Here is a 15,310-nt window from a genome sequence, read left to right as displayed (position 1 = left end):
ACATATAAAGTCACAAATATGAGATGTCATAATGATGAAAAATCTCAAAAGTCAAAATTATGAAAAATGTAAATTATGAGATACTAGTTCATAATTGTGAAATAAAAAGTCAAACTTATGAGAAGTTATAATTATGACATATAAAGTCACAAATATGAGAAGTCATAATTAAGAAAAATCTAAATTATGAGAAACTAGTTCATAATTATGAGACAAAAAGTCAAAATTGTAACAAGAAATTATAATTATGACAAAGTCACAAATATGAGAAGTCATAATTAAGAAAAATCTAAATTATGAGATACTAGTTTATAATTATGAGATAAAAAAGTCAAAATAATCATAAGAAGATATAATTATGACAAAGTCACAAATATGAGATATCATAATTATGCAAAATCTAAATTATGAGATACTAGTTCATAATTGTGAAATGAAAAGTCAAACTTATGAGAAGTTATAATTATGACATATAAAGTCACAAATATGAGAAGTCATAATTAAGAAAAATCTAAATTATGAGATACTAGTTCATAATTATGAGATTAAAAAAATCTAAAACACTGCATGAGCAATGGCATTTATTTTCATTAGTTTTTTACTTTGTTCCCTGAAAACAGTCTAATTTTAGTTGAAATGTTAATCATTTTGTTGTGCTTCTATATATATATATATATATATAAGTAATTGAAACAGATTATTGGATTACATTTCCAGTCTGTTCACTTAAAAATTTCAACGCATCACCTGTTTATTTTGTAACTGTTTCCAGGTAAATCATTTTTTTTTAATCATTCCAAATATATACACACATATATATATATATATATATATATATATATATATATATATATATATATATTATTATTATTTTTTTTTTTTTTGTAATTTATTAAAACTTTAATTTTTTAATTACCATAAACATTTTCTAATAATTTTCAAAAATGCCTAAACTTAGACTATTTCAGTTTCACAGTAAAAAAAAAATATTTTTTTAAACATTTGAAACAAGGATTATTATATTACATTTTACGTCTTTTTAATTCAGAATGTCACATTAAATTAAATGTCACTTGCCATTTATTTTGTAACTATTAGTTATGATTTATCTGACTGAAAATAGGTTCTAAACAAATTCTACACCTTTCTTTTTTTTTTTTACACAATTTTTTTTAGCTAATATTTATGTTGTTTAACTTAAGCTTTATTTAAATTTTGTGTTATAGTTTATGTTTGAACTATCAATAATAACATTGTTATCTCTATAATTGAATGTAATTTACATGTAAACAATAAGCCCCGCTCCCAAACTCAGTCAGTATTTCTGCTCAAACTCTTGCATGAATGCATGCATTAATGTAATGAAGTACCTCATGTTAAATTCAAGCTATTGACATGATCACTATGTATGTGTCTCACAGGATCGAACCCATGACCTGCCTGTTGCTAGCTCTATTGATCCAGCAGATGATGAAGATCTCTGCTCACTTTCATCAGGTTGGTAGCTGTGGATTTCAGGTTTTTGGGTGTTTGCTCTGAGCGTTTGGCCGGACGGGTGTTTATCTGAGCCAATCGGTGTCTGACAAGAGCAGCAACACGGAACAGTGTGTGTGTGTGTGTGTGTGTGTGTGTGTGTGTGATTTTGGAACAGAGGTTTGTTTCTGCAGCTTCAACACAAGTGTTTGGCCTCCATGTTGTTCAATGCATCATTAGAATTGCAAATCACACACAGCGGGTCCGGCGAACACACGTTCTCTCGCTCAGAGCGGCCACATCCGGGCGTGAGGCCAGAACGGCTCCACACGCTTCGTGTTGAAAGGTGAAGTGTGTCGCTTGTGTGTTTCTGAGCGTCTCAGTAACAGGTGAATGACGATGAAGATGAAGAGTCTCTGAACACTTGTGAATCAGATCATCTTATAGTCGTGGAAATACAAGCTCTGAGTGTCTATGACCTTCTCTCACTAAAACATTTAGTGTTAATCATCATAATTAGACTGAAAAAATTAGATGAATCTCTCAGTGTTTGTTTTGCAGTGGCTTTTTCCTACAACTATTTTCTGTCAGTTTTCTTCATATACTTTGTTATTTACACTTAATATAAGGCGAGAAACTGCAGGTGAATAGGGTAAAAAATAACTAATAGTTATGACCTTACATACCCAGCAGATTGATTACTTTGATAATTGCAAACATTTTTTGTATTGCAAGTTTTCTGAAATCTTAGGTTTTAATATGCAAATGAGCCACTATTTAATGAAATATGCATTAATTTGCATACATTTCTAGAACAAAAATATAAACACTGGATGAAGTCAGTTTCAAAGTTCTTGTTTGATTTTTTTTGGCATGTTAGAGTCAGAAGTTTTTACTAAGGGGATTTTGGGAAATATTTATTAACAGTTTTTAGTTAGTCTTTTAACTCTTTTTCTAGTTAGAAACATCTACAAATGAAAAATCTAAATGAATACTACTTTAGTTCATAATTAAAGAGAAGTTATAATTATGACATAAAGTCACAAATATGAGAAGTCATAAATATGAAAACTACAAAACTACAACTGAAAGTTATAATTATGAAGTAAAAGTCAAACATGAGAAATTAATCATGCAAAATCTAAATTATGAGATTTTAGTTCATAATTATGAGATAAAAAGTCAAAATAATGAGAAGTTATAATTAGACTTTTTATATTACATATTTTTTGCATGTTTTCTTTCCACTAGTCTGACAAAACACTTTATGAAAAACCAAAAAGCCCAAAATCTCTAACTTGACAGGTGTATGAAAAAAAATGTGTTTTTGCCTGCAGTGTCTCTTTAAAAGTACTTTAATAAAAAATTAATCATTTAACAATCTATTGTATAGTTAATTTTATTATTTATTTATTCAGGTTTTTTTTATGTCAACCCTGTTAAATTCAAAATGTTTTGGACTTAAAGGTTACAGGCAGCAAAAAATTGTTTTTATTTAGCCCTATTTTACTTGTTTTCTAGTAAAAAAAAATATATTTAAAAAATTCAGCAAAAGGATTTATTTACTTTTTTCATTTAAGCAAGAATTTACTTCTTAATGAGTTTTTAGTTGGCATTTTTAGTCATTTTTACAGTAAAAATATCTTTAAATCCTTCAAAAGGATACATTTACTTAAAGCAAAAAAAGGCTTCTCAATAAGTTTTTAGTCAGTCATTTTTTTGTCATTTTTTAACAGTAAAAATATCTAAAAATGCTTACAAATGTTAAATTTACTTGAAGCAAAAAAAGACTTCTCAATGAGTTTTTAATTAGTTTATTTTTAGTCTTTTTTACAGTAAAAATATCTAAAAATGCTTAACAAGGTTAGATTTACTTGAAGCAAAAAAATATTTCTTAAATATATTTTAATTGGTCTTTTTTTTTAGATTGTTTTCCATTAAAAATATCTAAAAATGCTAAAAAAATCAGTTAATCTGAGAGCCACAAACAAATCTTAATGAGTTTTTAATTAGTCCATTTTTGTCTTTTTTCAGTAAAAATATTGAAAAAGGGTAAATTTACTCAAGAAGCAAAAATTATTCCTCAAATACGTTTTTAATGAGTCTTTTTTTTTTTTAAATGTTTTTCAGTAAAAAGTTATAAAATGCTGTAAAAAGTCTTTTTTCGGGAAAAATGTTTAAAAAAAATGACAAATGATTTTTACTTAGCCTTTTTTAGTCATTTTTTTACAGTAAAAATATCTAAAAATACTGAAAAATTATACATTTACTCAAAGCTAAAAAAGACTTCTCAACAAGTTTTTAATTAGTCTATTTTTGTTTTTGTTTTTTTCAGTAAAAATATAAAAAATGCTGAAAATGGTACATTTACTCAAGAAGCAAAAAATTGCTTCTTAAAATGTTTTTAATTCTTCTTTTTTAATTGTTCTTCAGTAAACATTTCTAAAAATGCTTAAAAAGCAAATAATTTGAGGACCAAAAATGTTTCTTAATTAGTCTTTTTTGTTTTTGATTAAAAATGCCTAAAAATGCTAAATAAAGAAAAATATTTCTTAATAATATCTTAAACAAAAATGTACATTTATTTATTTATTTATTTATTTATTTTGCATTTGTTTTTACTTGTTTTACAGAAAAGTATCTACAAATGCTGGGAAAAGATCATTTTTAAATTACTTTTAATGAATATAGAATGCTATAAAAAAGGTACATTTGCTTGAGAAGCAAACAATAACTTCTTAATGAGTTTTTAGTTGGCCTTTTTGATAATTTTCTGTACAGTAAAAAATATCTAAAAATACAAAAAAAATATACATTTACTTGAAGCAAAAAATGACTTATGTTTTTATTAGCTTTTTTTTACTTGTTTTTCACTGTAAATTAAAAAAATGCTAAAAAAAAGATAAATTAATTTAGAAATAGAAGAAAAACAGAAAATCCTAATAATTTTTTACAGTTATTATTATTTTATCATTTGTTTTCACTAGTTTTCACCTGAAATATATCAAATATAAATAAATATAAACAAATCTGGAGAAAGACAATTTTACTTGAGATGCAAAAAATACTTCTTAATGACTTTTGGATTAGTCCTTTTTGTTTTTAGTAAAATTATTAATATATAATAATAATAATAATTGAACTTTGATGTTTATTTCCAGATTTTCAATGTACACTCAGATGTTTGGACCCCACAGTACAAATATTTACTCACATATGATTTAAAGTCATTGAAGTGAAATGTGTGTAATGTCAGCAGGAATATAAAAGCTTCTCTGGTGATTGTGTCTCTCGTCGGCTGCAAATGTGTTTCTGTTTCTCTTCACACTCGTTTGACTCTGTTTATCTGTCTCTTCACACACGGCTTTCTGTTTCTTTCAGCATCTTTCTTTCTTTCTCTTTGTTTTCTGTCTCCACAACAGAACCTCATTCATTCACATTCTCTCTCATTTTCTTTCTGGGTCGCAGTTTTACTCCTAAATGTGATTTCAGAGCTGAAGTTAAATGTCTCAGAGAAACACATAAACCGTTTAAAGAGAGAGAACCTAACTGCGAGCGGCAGCTTTACTTCACAGTACAGATATTAGTCAGGCTCCACAGCGCATTTACACTCACAGGCCAACCGGCTGCGTTTATACTGGGTTTATGTGTTTAGTTCTCACATCTAGTTCTTAACCGCTGGGCCACGACCCAAAAATGAAGTTCACAGATGTCCAAAAATGCAAATATTGAAATACTTAATGTGGAATAATTAAGATATTTTAATGTTTGTGAAAGAAGTCTCTGCTTGCCAAGCCTGCATTTATTTGATTAAAAATACTGTAAAAATAATAAAACATTTTACAATGTAAAACAGCTGTTTACTATTTGAATATATGTTCAAATGTAATTGATTGCTGTGATCAAAGCTGAATTTTTTAAGTCAAAATATTACGAGAAAAAATTAGAAATACTTTGAGAATAAAGTCAAAATACTACGAGAATAAAGTCGAAATACTACGAGAATAAGGTTGCAATACTACGAGAATAAGGTCGGAATACTTCGAGAATTAGGTCGGAATGCTACAAGAATAAAGTCGGAATACTATGAGAATAAGGTCAGAATACTTCGAGAATTAGGTCGGAATGCTACAAGAATAAAGTGGGAATACTTTAAGAATAAGGTCGGAATGCTACAAGAATAAGGTCGGAATACTTCGAGAATTAGGTCGTAATGCTACAAGAATAAAGTCGGAATACTTTAAGAATAAAGTCAGAATACTACAAGAATAAGGTCGGGAATACTTCGAGAATTAGGTCGGAATGCTACAAGAATAAAGTCGGAATACTTTAAGAATAAAGTCGGAATACTACAAGAATAAGGTCAGAATACTTCGAGAATTAGGTCGGAATGATACAAGAATAAAGTTGGAATACTTTAAGAATAAAGTCGGAATACTACAAGAATAAGGTCAGAATACTTCGAGAATTAGGTCGGAATGATACAAGAATAAAGTCAGAATACTTTAAGAATAAAGTCGGAATACTACAAGAATAAGGTCGGAATGCTACAAGAATAAGGTCAGAATACTACGAGAATTAGGTCGGAATGCTACAAGAATAAAGTCGGAATACTACAAGAATAAAGTCAGAATACTTTAAGAATAAAGTCGGAATACTACAAGAATAAAAGTCGGAATACTATGAGAATAAAGTCGGAATACTACAAGAATAAGGTCGGAATGCTACAAGAATAAGGTCAGAATACTACGAGAATTAGGTCGGAATGCTACAAGAATAAAGTCGGAATGCTACAAGAATAAAGTCGGAATACTATGAGAATAAAGTCGGAATACTACAAGAATAAGGTTGGAATACTACAAGAATAAGGTCGGAATGCTACAAGAATAAAGTCGGAATACTACGAGAATGAAGTCAGAATACTACAAGAATAAAGTCGGAATACTACGAGAATAAAGTCGGAATGCTACAAGAATAAAGTCGGAATACTACAAGAATAAAGTCAGAATACTATGAGAATAAAGTCGGAATACTACAAGAATAAGGTCGGAATGCTACAAGAATAAAGTCGGAATACTACAAGAATAAAGTCAGAATACTATGAGAATAAAGTCGGAATACTACAAGAATAAAGTCGGAATACTACAAGAATAAAGTCAGAATACTATGAGAATAAAGTCGGAATACTACAAGAATAAGGTCGGAATACTACAACAATAAAGTCGGAATACTACAAGAATAAGGTCGGAATACTACAACAATAAAGTCGGAATACTATGAGAATAAAGTCGGAATACTACAAGAATATGGTCGGAATGCTACAAGAATAAAGTCGGAATACTACAAGAATATGGTCGGAATGCTACAAGAATAAAGTCGGAATACTACAAGAATGAGGTCGGAATACTACAACAATAAAGTCGGAATACTACAAGAATAAGGTCGGAATACTACAACAATAAAGTCGGAATACTAAGAGAATAAAGTCGGAATACTACAAGAATATGGTCGGAATGCTACAAGAATAAAGTCGGAATACTACAAGAATAAAGTCGGAATACTACAAGAATAAAGTCAGAATACTACGAGATAAAGGTCGGAATGCTACAAGAATAAGATCGGAACAAGATCGAGAATAAAGTCGGAGTACTTCGAGAATAAAGTAGAAATATTATGACAATAAAGTCAAAATACTATGAAAATAAAGTCGAAATAATACAAGAATGAAGTCAAAATATTATTTACAAGAATAAACTCGAAATATTACAAGAATTGTCTAAATATTTCAGGAATAAAATCTTAATTTTTGAAATATTTCGCTTTATTGAAATGTTTTTTCTTTCTTTTTTATCTCGTAATCTTAGATTTTTTTTTTTAAAATGCTATCGTAGAAAACACTAATTACAATTTTTTTTTATCGGCCATCTCTGACATCAGTCACACAGGTCCATCCTCACACTCAGTGTCAGTCAGACTAATGAATTGATCAGGTAATTAAGAAGATCAATCAGCTGATCAATTACAGGTCAGTTACTGGTATCAGTACATTGGTGTTCCTGCAGTGTTACGAGTGTGAGTTTCCTGTGTCTACTGACTGCTGTAGTCCGTTTCCCATTTGGGGTCACTGTAGGGGTCTGACACACACACACACACACACACACACACACACACACACACACACACACACACACACACACACACACACACACACACACACACACACACACACACACACACAATAGTTTAGATCTGTTCTCTGCATGAGGTTCAACGGGGTAAATTATTCTCTCTGCCCTTCTTCCATCATGCTGAAATTACCCCTTCAGCCCCCGCTGATACCCCACAACACACACACACACACACACACACACACACACACACACACACACACACACACACACACACACACACACACACATCCTAATGTACACACACTCATAATAATGTACACACGCTGGTTTAAAAGCAGCCCAATGCCACCTTATCTTTAATTAACACACACAAACACACTTAGAGTTGTGGACCACTTTCAGGAAATGTTGGTGTTTGTGCTGGGAAATTTCTGGATATTTTGTATTTTATCATTTCATTTTGGAAAGGTTACGGATTGAACTTTGAAGAAATCATATTTTCCCTCCTCAGGCTTAAAGTAGCAGAGTCACAAACACTGAGAGACTGACACAAAAGCACACATGTCCTCAATATTCACCAGTTTATCACATGTATTAAAAACTACCTAAAAAAGACATAAAAATATGAAAATATTTCTTTATTTTAATATTGTGATTGTTTTCTTTAATATGGTTTTTATTTTATACTTTAATATTTTTCTTATTTGTCTTATAATATTTTATATATTATATATTTTTATTTACATATTTTATTTTATTTCATTAATTTAATATTTTATTGCATGTTATTTGTTAATTTCATACTTGAAATATAAAAACAAATAACAAATATATTCCTTGTAATATTTTGTTTTCCTTTACATTTATTTGTTTTATACTTTATTTAACATTTTGCTTACTTTATTTAACATTTTAAATTTTATTTTATTCAACATGTTATACTTTTTCTACATTAATTTAATATTTTAATGCATGTTAATTATTTATTTTATACTTCATACTTAAAATATAAAAACAAATAAAATGTATTTATAATTCATTTAACATTTTATATTTTATTTAACAATGCTATTTATTTTTTCTTAATAAATACATTCATATATTTTTTGTTTTAACATTAATTTTATATAATATTTTATTTATTTTATGTAATGTTTTTATTTATTCATCCATTAATTCAATTCCAATGTTGAGTCAACTGTTCAGTAAAAAGCCAGCAAAGAAATATGAGTTTTTATTCATTTTTTTTAACTTTCTGTTTTAAAAATCTTAATATCTTATGCCATATTGCATCTTTTGTTAAGGATTTTTGGATATTTTACTAGAAAACAAGTCAAGCTGACTATTTAAAAAAAAATAAATAAATTGGTATGTCACACTCACACACAAAAATCCCAGTGTTCATGAGCAGGTATTGACACAAACGCAGTCTATGTTCCTCCTCCCACCAATAAACATAAGAAATGAAGGAGCATAACGATGAAACATCGACATCGGCGTCTCTGCATCTGCTGGTCGTCTCTAGAGAGAGAAATAAACTCAATCACAAGCTGCTCCCGCAGCAGCACTTTAAAATTGATTTAATATTTATTTACTGTAAGAGCAGCCGGATCCTTTGATTTACTCTCAACTTTCATCGCGGCTCTATGATGTGTAGAATTTAATCAAACTCTGAATGAGAGACAGACAGACAGAGAGAGAGAGAGAGAGAGAGAGAGAGAGAGTGTTTCTGCCATGGCTTCGACTCTTTCACTCCTTCAGTCAGATGAACGGATCGAGAGACAAAAAAAGAAAGATTCATGCCACTAAAGCACATGAATCTGATCTTCAGACACGCTGTTCATGTTCACACTGGAGATGAATACGGATGTCACTTCTGTTCTCACACTGATTTATGTTTACACACACTTCAAGTATTTACTCCAGCGACAAACCACCGATTCACTACTGAACGATTGAGCTCAACAAAAACAGGCACAGTTGATAAAAATGACATCAAAATGACACATTTACTAAAAATTAAACATGTCGAAAATAAAAAAAAAACAATTGAAAACAGTACAAACTATTATCTGGTATTTAATAACATTATTAAAATATAACAAAAATGGTACACATGCTCACGCACAATGGTATACATTGCTCATGGAACTTTTTGTAATTGTTTTAGTTGGATGTTTGTCTAATACTTTTACGACAGCGTTTAGAAAAATTACAATTAAAGTCGTAATATTTCAAGAATAAAGTCGAAATACAGAGAATGAAGTCAGAATACTACGAGAATGAAGTTGAAATACTACGAGAATAACGTCATAATACTATGAGAATAAGGTCGAATTACTATGAGAATGAAGTCGTAATACTACGAGAATAAAGTGGAAATACTATGAGAATAAAGTTGAAATACTATGAGAATGAAGTCAAAATACTACGAGAATAACGTCATAATACTACGAGAATAAAGTCGAATTACTACGAGAATGAAGACGTAATACTACGAGAATAAAGTGGAAATACTACGAGAATAACGTCATAATACTATGAGAATAAGGTCGAATTACTATGAGAATGAAGACGTAATACTACGAGAATAAAGTGGAAATACTACGAGAATAACGTTGAAATACTATGAGAATGAAGTGGAAATACTACGAGAATAAAGTCAAAATACTATGAGAATAAAGTCAAAATAAGTAAGGTAGTTTATATTAGCCTACATTCACATGGACTGAGAAACTGAAAAAAATGTTATTGTTTATATGATATTGTGGAGGTATAATTTTAGAAAATTAACTATTTTTAAATAGTTATCAAAGCATTTGTTCAGTGACCATCATCAGAACACAAATTAAATTCTTCATCGCTGAAGATGACTGGTTAAACCCACATATACTCAACCTTTAACCCCTCCGTCTCTCTCTCTCTCTCTCTCTCTCTCTCTCTCTCTCTCTCTCTCTCTCTCTGTATGTATGTTTAGTTTTAATTCTCTCCTCCAGAGTTTGTAATTATCACGGCTAATTAACACCCACTTCCAAACACAAATAACCTTCAGACGCTTCATTCTTCCTCCATCTCTCTCTGTCTCTCTGTCCTTCAGTCGCTGTGTGTTTGCTCTCATTTCTACACTCAGCTTCAGTTCTTCGGAAATCCTTCTGTTGTTTCTATAATTCTCTTATATTTATTTCAGCACAGATTTAGAATTCATGTTGGAAACATACTAGCAACCTGCTATTTGTGTTGGGAAAATGCTAGCAACTTGCTAATCATGCTAGAATCATGTTAGAAAGACGATAGCAACTTGCTATTTGTGTCGAAAAAATGCTAGCAACTTGCTATTCATGCTAGAAACATGCTAGCAACTTGCTAATCATGTTAGAAACATACTAGCAACTTGCTAATCATGCTAGAAACATGTTAGAAACATACTAGCAACTTGCTAATCATGTTAGAAACATGTTAGAAACATACTAGCAACTTGCTAATCATGTTAGAAACATGTTAGAAACATGCTAGCAACTTGCTAATCATGCTAGAAACATGTTAGAAACATGCTAGCAACTTGCTAATCATGCTAGAAACATGTTAGAAACATACTAGCAACTTGCTAATAATGCTAGAAACATGTTAGAAACATGCTAGCAACTTGCTAATCATGCTAAAAACATGCTAACAACATGCTAATCATGCTAGAAACATGCTAGCAACTTGCTAGTCCGGTTAGAAACATGTTAGAAACATGCTAGCAACTTGCTAATCATGCTAAAAACATGCTAACAACATGCTAATCATGCTAGAAACATGCTAGCAACTTGCTAGTCTGGTTAGAAACATGTTAGAAACATGCTAGCAACTTGCTATTTGTGTTGGAAAAATGCTAGCAACTTGCTAATCATGCTAGAAACATGCTAGCAACTTGCTAATCATGTTAGAAACATGTTAGAAAGACGGTAGCAACTTGCTATTTGTGTCGAAAAAATGCTAGCAACTTGCTAATCATGCTAGAAACATGCTAGCAACTTGCTAATCATGTTAGAAACATGCTAGCAACTTGCTAATCATGTTAGAAACATGTTAGAAACATACTAGCAACTTGCTAATTATGCTAGAAACATGTTAGAAACATACTAGCAACTTGCTAATCATGTTAGAAACATGTTAGAAACATACTAGCAACTTGCTAATCATGCTAGAAACATGTTAGAAACAGGCTAGCAACTTGCTAATCATGCTAGAAACATGTTAGAAACATGCCAGCAACTTGCTAATCATGCTAGAAACATGTTAGAAACATACTAGCAACTTGCTAATCATGCTAGAAACATGTTAGAAACATGCTAATCATGCTAGAAACATGTTAGAAACATACTAGCAACTTGCTAATCATGCTAAAAACATGCTAACAACATGCTAATCATGCTAGAAACATGCTAGCAACTTGTTAGTCCGGTTAGAAACATGTTAGAAACATGCTAGCAACTTGCTATTTGTGTTGGAAAAATGCTAGCAACTTGTTAATCATGCTAGAAACATGTTAGCAACTTGCTAATCATGCTAGAATCATGTTAGAAAGACGGTAGCAACTTGCTATTTGTGTCGAAAAAATGCTAGCAAGTTGCTAATCATGCTAGAAACATGCTAGCAACTTGCTAATCATGTTAGAAACATACTAGCAACTTGCTAATCATGCTAGAAACATGTTAGAAACATACTAGCAACTTGCTAATCATGTTAGAAACATACTAGCAACTTGCTAATCATGCTAGAAACATGTTAGAAACATACTAGCAACTTGCTAATCATGCTAGAAACATGTTAGAAACATGCTAGCAACTTGCTAATCATGCTAAAAACATGCTAACAACATGCTAATCATGCTAGAAACATGCTAACAACTTGCTAGTCATGCTAGAAACATGCTAGCAACTTGTTAATCATGCTAGAAACATGCTAGCAACTTGCTAATCATGCTAGAAACTTGCTAAAGACATGCTAGTAACCTGCTAATCATGCTAGAAACATACTAAACATGCTAGAAAAATGTTAGAATCATGCTAACTACATTCTAATTATGTTAGCAACATGCTAATCATCTAGTCATCTATATAAAGTTTTCAAGCGACTGCTGAGAACCAATCTTTTTCGACACTATTTGACTCAATTAAAAAAAAAATGTTCTCCTCTCTTTCTTGATCTTCCCTTTCTAGCCTGTACTCATCTAACAACGCCTGATATATGGTATTTTTGAGCACTTCCTATGTTGAACTGCCTCCTTAGGATGAATCGCTTGTTGTATTCCCAATTGTAAGTCGCTTTGAATAAAAGTGTCTGCTAAATGAATAAATGTAACTGTAAATGTAAAGTCAAAACTTTTACAAAGCTTTTACAGCTGCTTTAAACTTTCAAGCTAGGCTTTTTCAAGAAACCTAAAGTTTGTCTTTTCTTTTCTTTTTGTTCCCTTAATGTTCAAATAACAAAAACAAAACCAAACAAAAAAAAGCACAATTTATAAAATATTAAAAAAGCATTCAGAGAACATTTAGTAATGTTTATAACCCTTGTAAGACAATCAGTAAAATGTTCCTAGAACATAATTTTGTTAGTCAAAAATCAGTAACCAGAGTTATTTGTTTGATTTCTGTTGATTTTTTTTTTTTTTTGAGTAGTTGTTTCAGTTTACCTGTTTTATCAGCTCATGAATATTAATGAGCCACAGGAGTCTCACGCACCTGATTCGCCGGAAGGCAAACGTTTCCTATGAACACGGACACATCTGTTCGTCACAGCACAGGCTTGAAATTGTGGTTTTATGTGGGCGACTACAATTTATGATCTTTGCACTGTGGCTAAGCGTAATGGAAAATGAAAATACAATGATTATTTCCCCAAAAGCGTTGTAATGGTTAGCAGAGACGCATGCGGGTTATTTGATATCTGATGGCTGTGTTCAGTGTTAATGGCCTCTCATTATGAGCGAGTGATTTGAGAGGAAAGCGACTGAGGTTTAGAGGAATATGCGGCGCTACAGTAAATATCTCAGTCTCTGATTACAGTAAGGAACATGATGGCGCTCTTTGTTTCTGTCATTTATTTGTGGGCTCTGAGCGCCGTGAGTTATTTACTCCATCTGCTCGCTGCGCCGCAAACTAATGTTTCTCCGGCTGATGGAGGAGTTGGCGGTCAGCTAGTTAACCAATCAGTCAGGCTGATAGTTATTCTCCTTCTCTGATTGTTTTTTGTGAAATCTAGCTCTGAGACACTGTTCTGCGGGTCTGTGGTTGTGATGCGGATTTGGAGGCCTGTTTTAGGACTGATCCCTTTGATGTAAAATATTATTTTATTTAAATAATGTTTGGCTATAAATAAGATATTTCAGCTTTTTTTAGTAATTGTTTTTTTTTTTTTTTGTAATTATTATTATTATTTTGTATTTTTAATTCAAGTAGCTTTTAGCGTTTTGATTTTATTTTTAATTATATATTTTAATTTTACATTTTTAATAATTCCATTATTATCCCAGTGTTTTATTTTTATTTATATTATATATTTTATTTATTTTTTGTTCTAAAATAATTTTTAGATTTTACAGTTTTGTTTTATAATTTACATTTTTATGATTGCATTAATTTTAATTATATACTTTAATTTTACTTGTTATTTAATTTTTAGTAAGTGTTTTATTTTGATCATTTTTATTCTAAAAGTATTTTACATTTTTTGTTTTATATTTTTATGATTGCTTTTATTTTTAGTAAGTATTTCCGTTGTTTCTATTTTAAATTATTTTTGAATTGACTTTTTTATAATTGAAATCATATTTAGTGTTTTAATTGTATTGTTTTTATTTAATTTTTAGTAAGTGTTTTATTTGGATTATTTTTATTTAAAAAAATATTTTTTTATTTTTGTTTTATTTTTTACATTTTTATGATTGCATTTATTTTTGTAAGTGTTTTTATTTTTACATTTATTTTTAATTTACATTTTCAATTCATATATAGTGTTTTTTTCATTGTATTATTTTATTTTATTTTTAATTATATATTTTAGTTTTACATTTTTATTATTACATTTTTAGTTAGTGTTTTATGTTATTTTATATTTAATTATACATTTTAATTTTAAATTTGTATTATTACATTTTTAGTGTTATATTTTGATCATTTTTTATTCTATAAGTGTTTTTTATTGTATGATTTTTATTTTATTTTTAATTATATATTTTCCTTTAGCATTTTTATTATTAAATTTTTACTATGTGTTTTATTTTGATAATTTTTATTCTAAAAGTATTTTTATATTTTACATTTTTGTTTTATATTTTTATGATTGCATTTATTTTTAAGTAAGTGTTTTATTTCCGTTGTTTCTATTTTTAATAATTTTTTAATTGACATTTTTATAATTGAATAAATATGTAGTGTTTTTATTGTATTATTATTAAGTGTTTTATTTGAGTTGTTTCTATTTTTAAACTTATTTTTAATTGACATTTTTATAATTTAATTCATATTTAGTGTTTTTTTCATTGTATTATTTTTATTTTATTTAAAATTTTACATTTTTATTATTTAATATTAGTAAGTGTTGTATTTTGATCATTTTTATTCTAAAATTCTTTTTAGATTTTACATTTTTATATTATTTGTTTTAAAATAAACATTTACATTTTTTTTTGATTGAGTTTAATTTTATTAAGCGTTTTATTT

At 29.4% G+C, this 15,310-nt stretch overlaps 1 protein-coding gene across 1 annotated transcript in view; it reads right to left on the bottom strand.

The window, feature by feature from the left end:
- Positions 1–1,760: 1,760 nt before the first annotated feature.
- Positions 1,761–15,310, bottom strand: part of LOC141285222 (solute carrier family 12 member 9-like) — a 34,016-nt gene continuing 20,466 nt past the window's right edge. Inside the window, exon 7 of the mRNA XM_073818262.1 lies at positions 1,761–1,896. Coding sequence (XP_073674363.1) covers positions 1,761–1,896 — 136 coding nt within the window. The remainder of the gene's footprint in view (positions 1,897–15,310) is intronic.

This window comes from Garra rufa, chromosome 14 (assembly GCF_049309525.1).
Source record: "Garra rufa chromosome 14, GarRuf1.0, whole genome shotgun sequence".
NCBI lineage: Eukaryota > Metazoa > Chordata > Actinopteri > Cypriniformes > Cyprinidae > Garra > Garra rufa.
The sequence above is the reverse complement of the archived record's forward strand: the minus strand, read 5'-3'. Positions and strand labels throughout refer to the sequence as shown.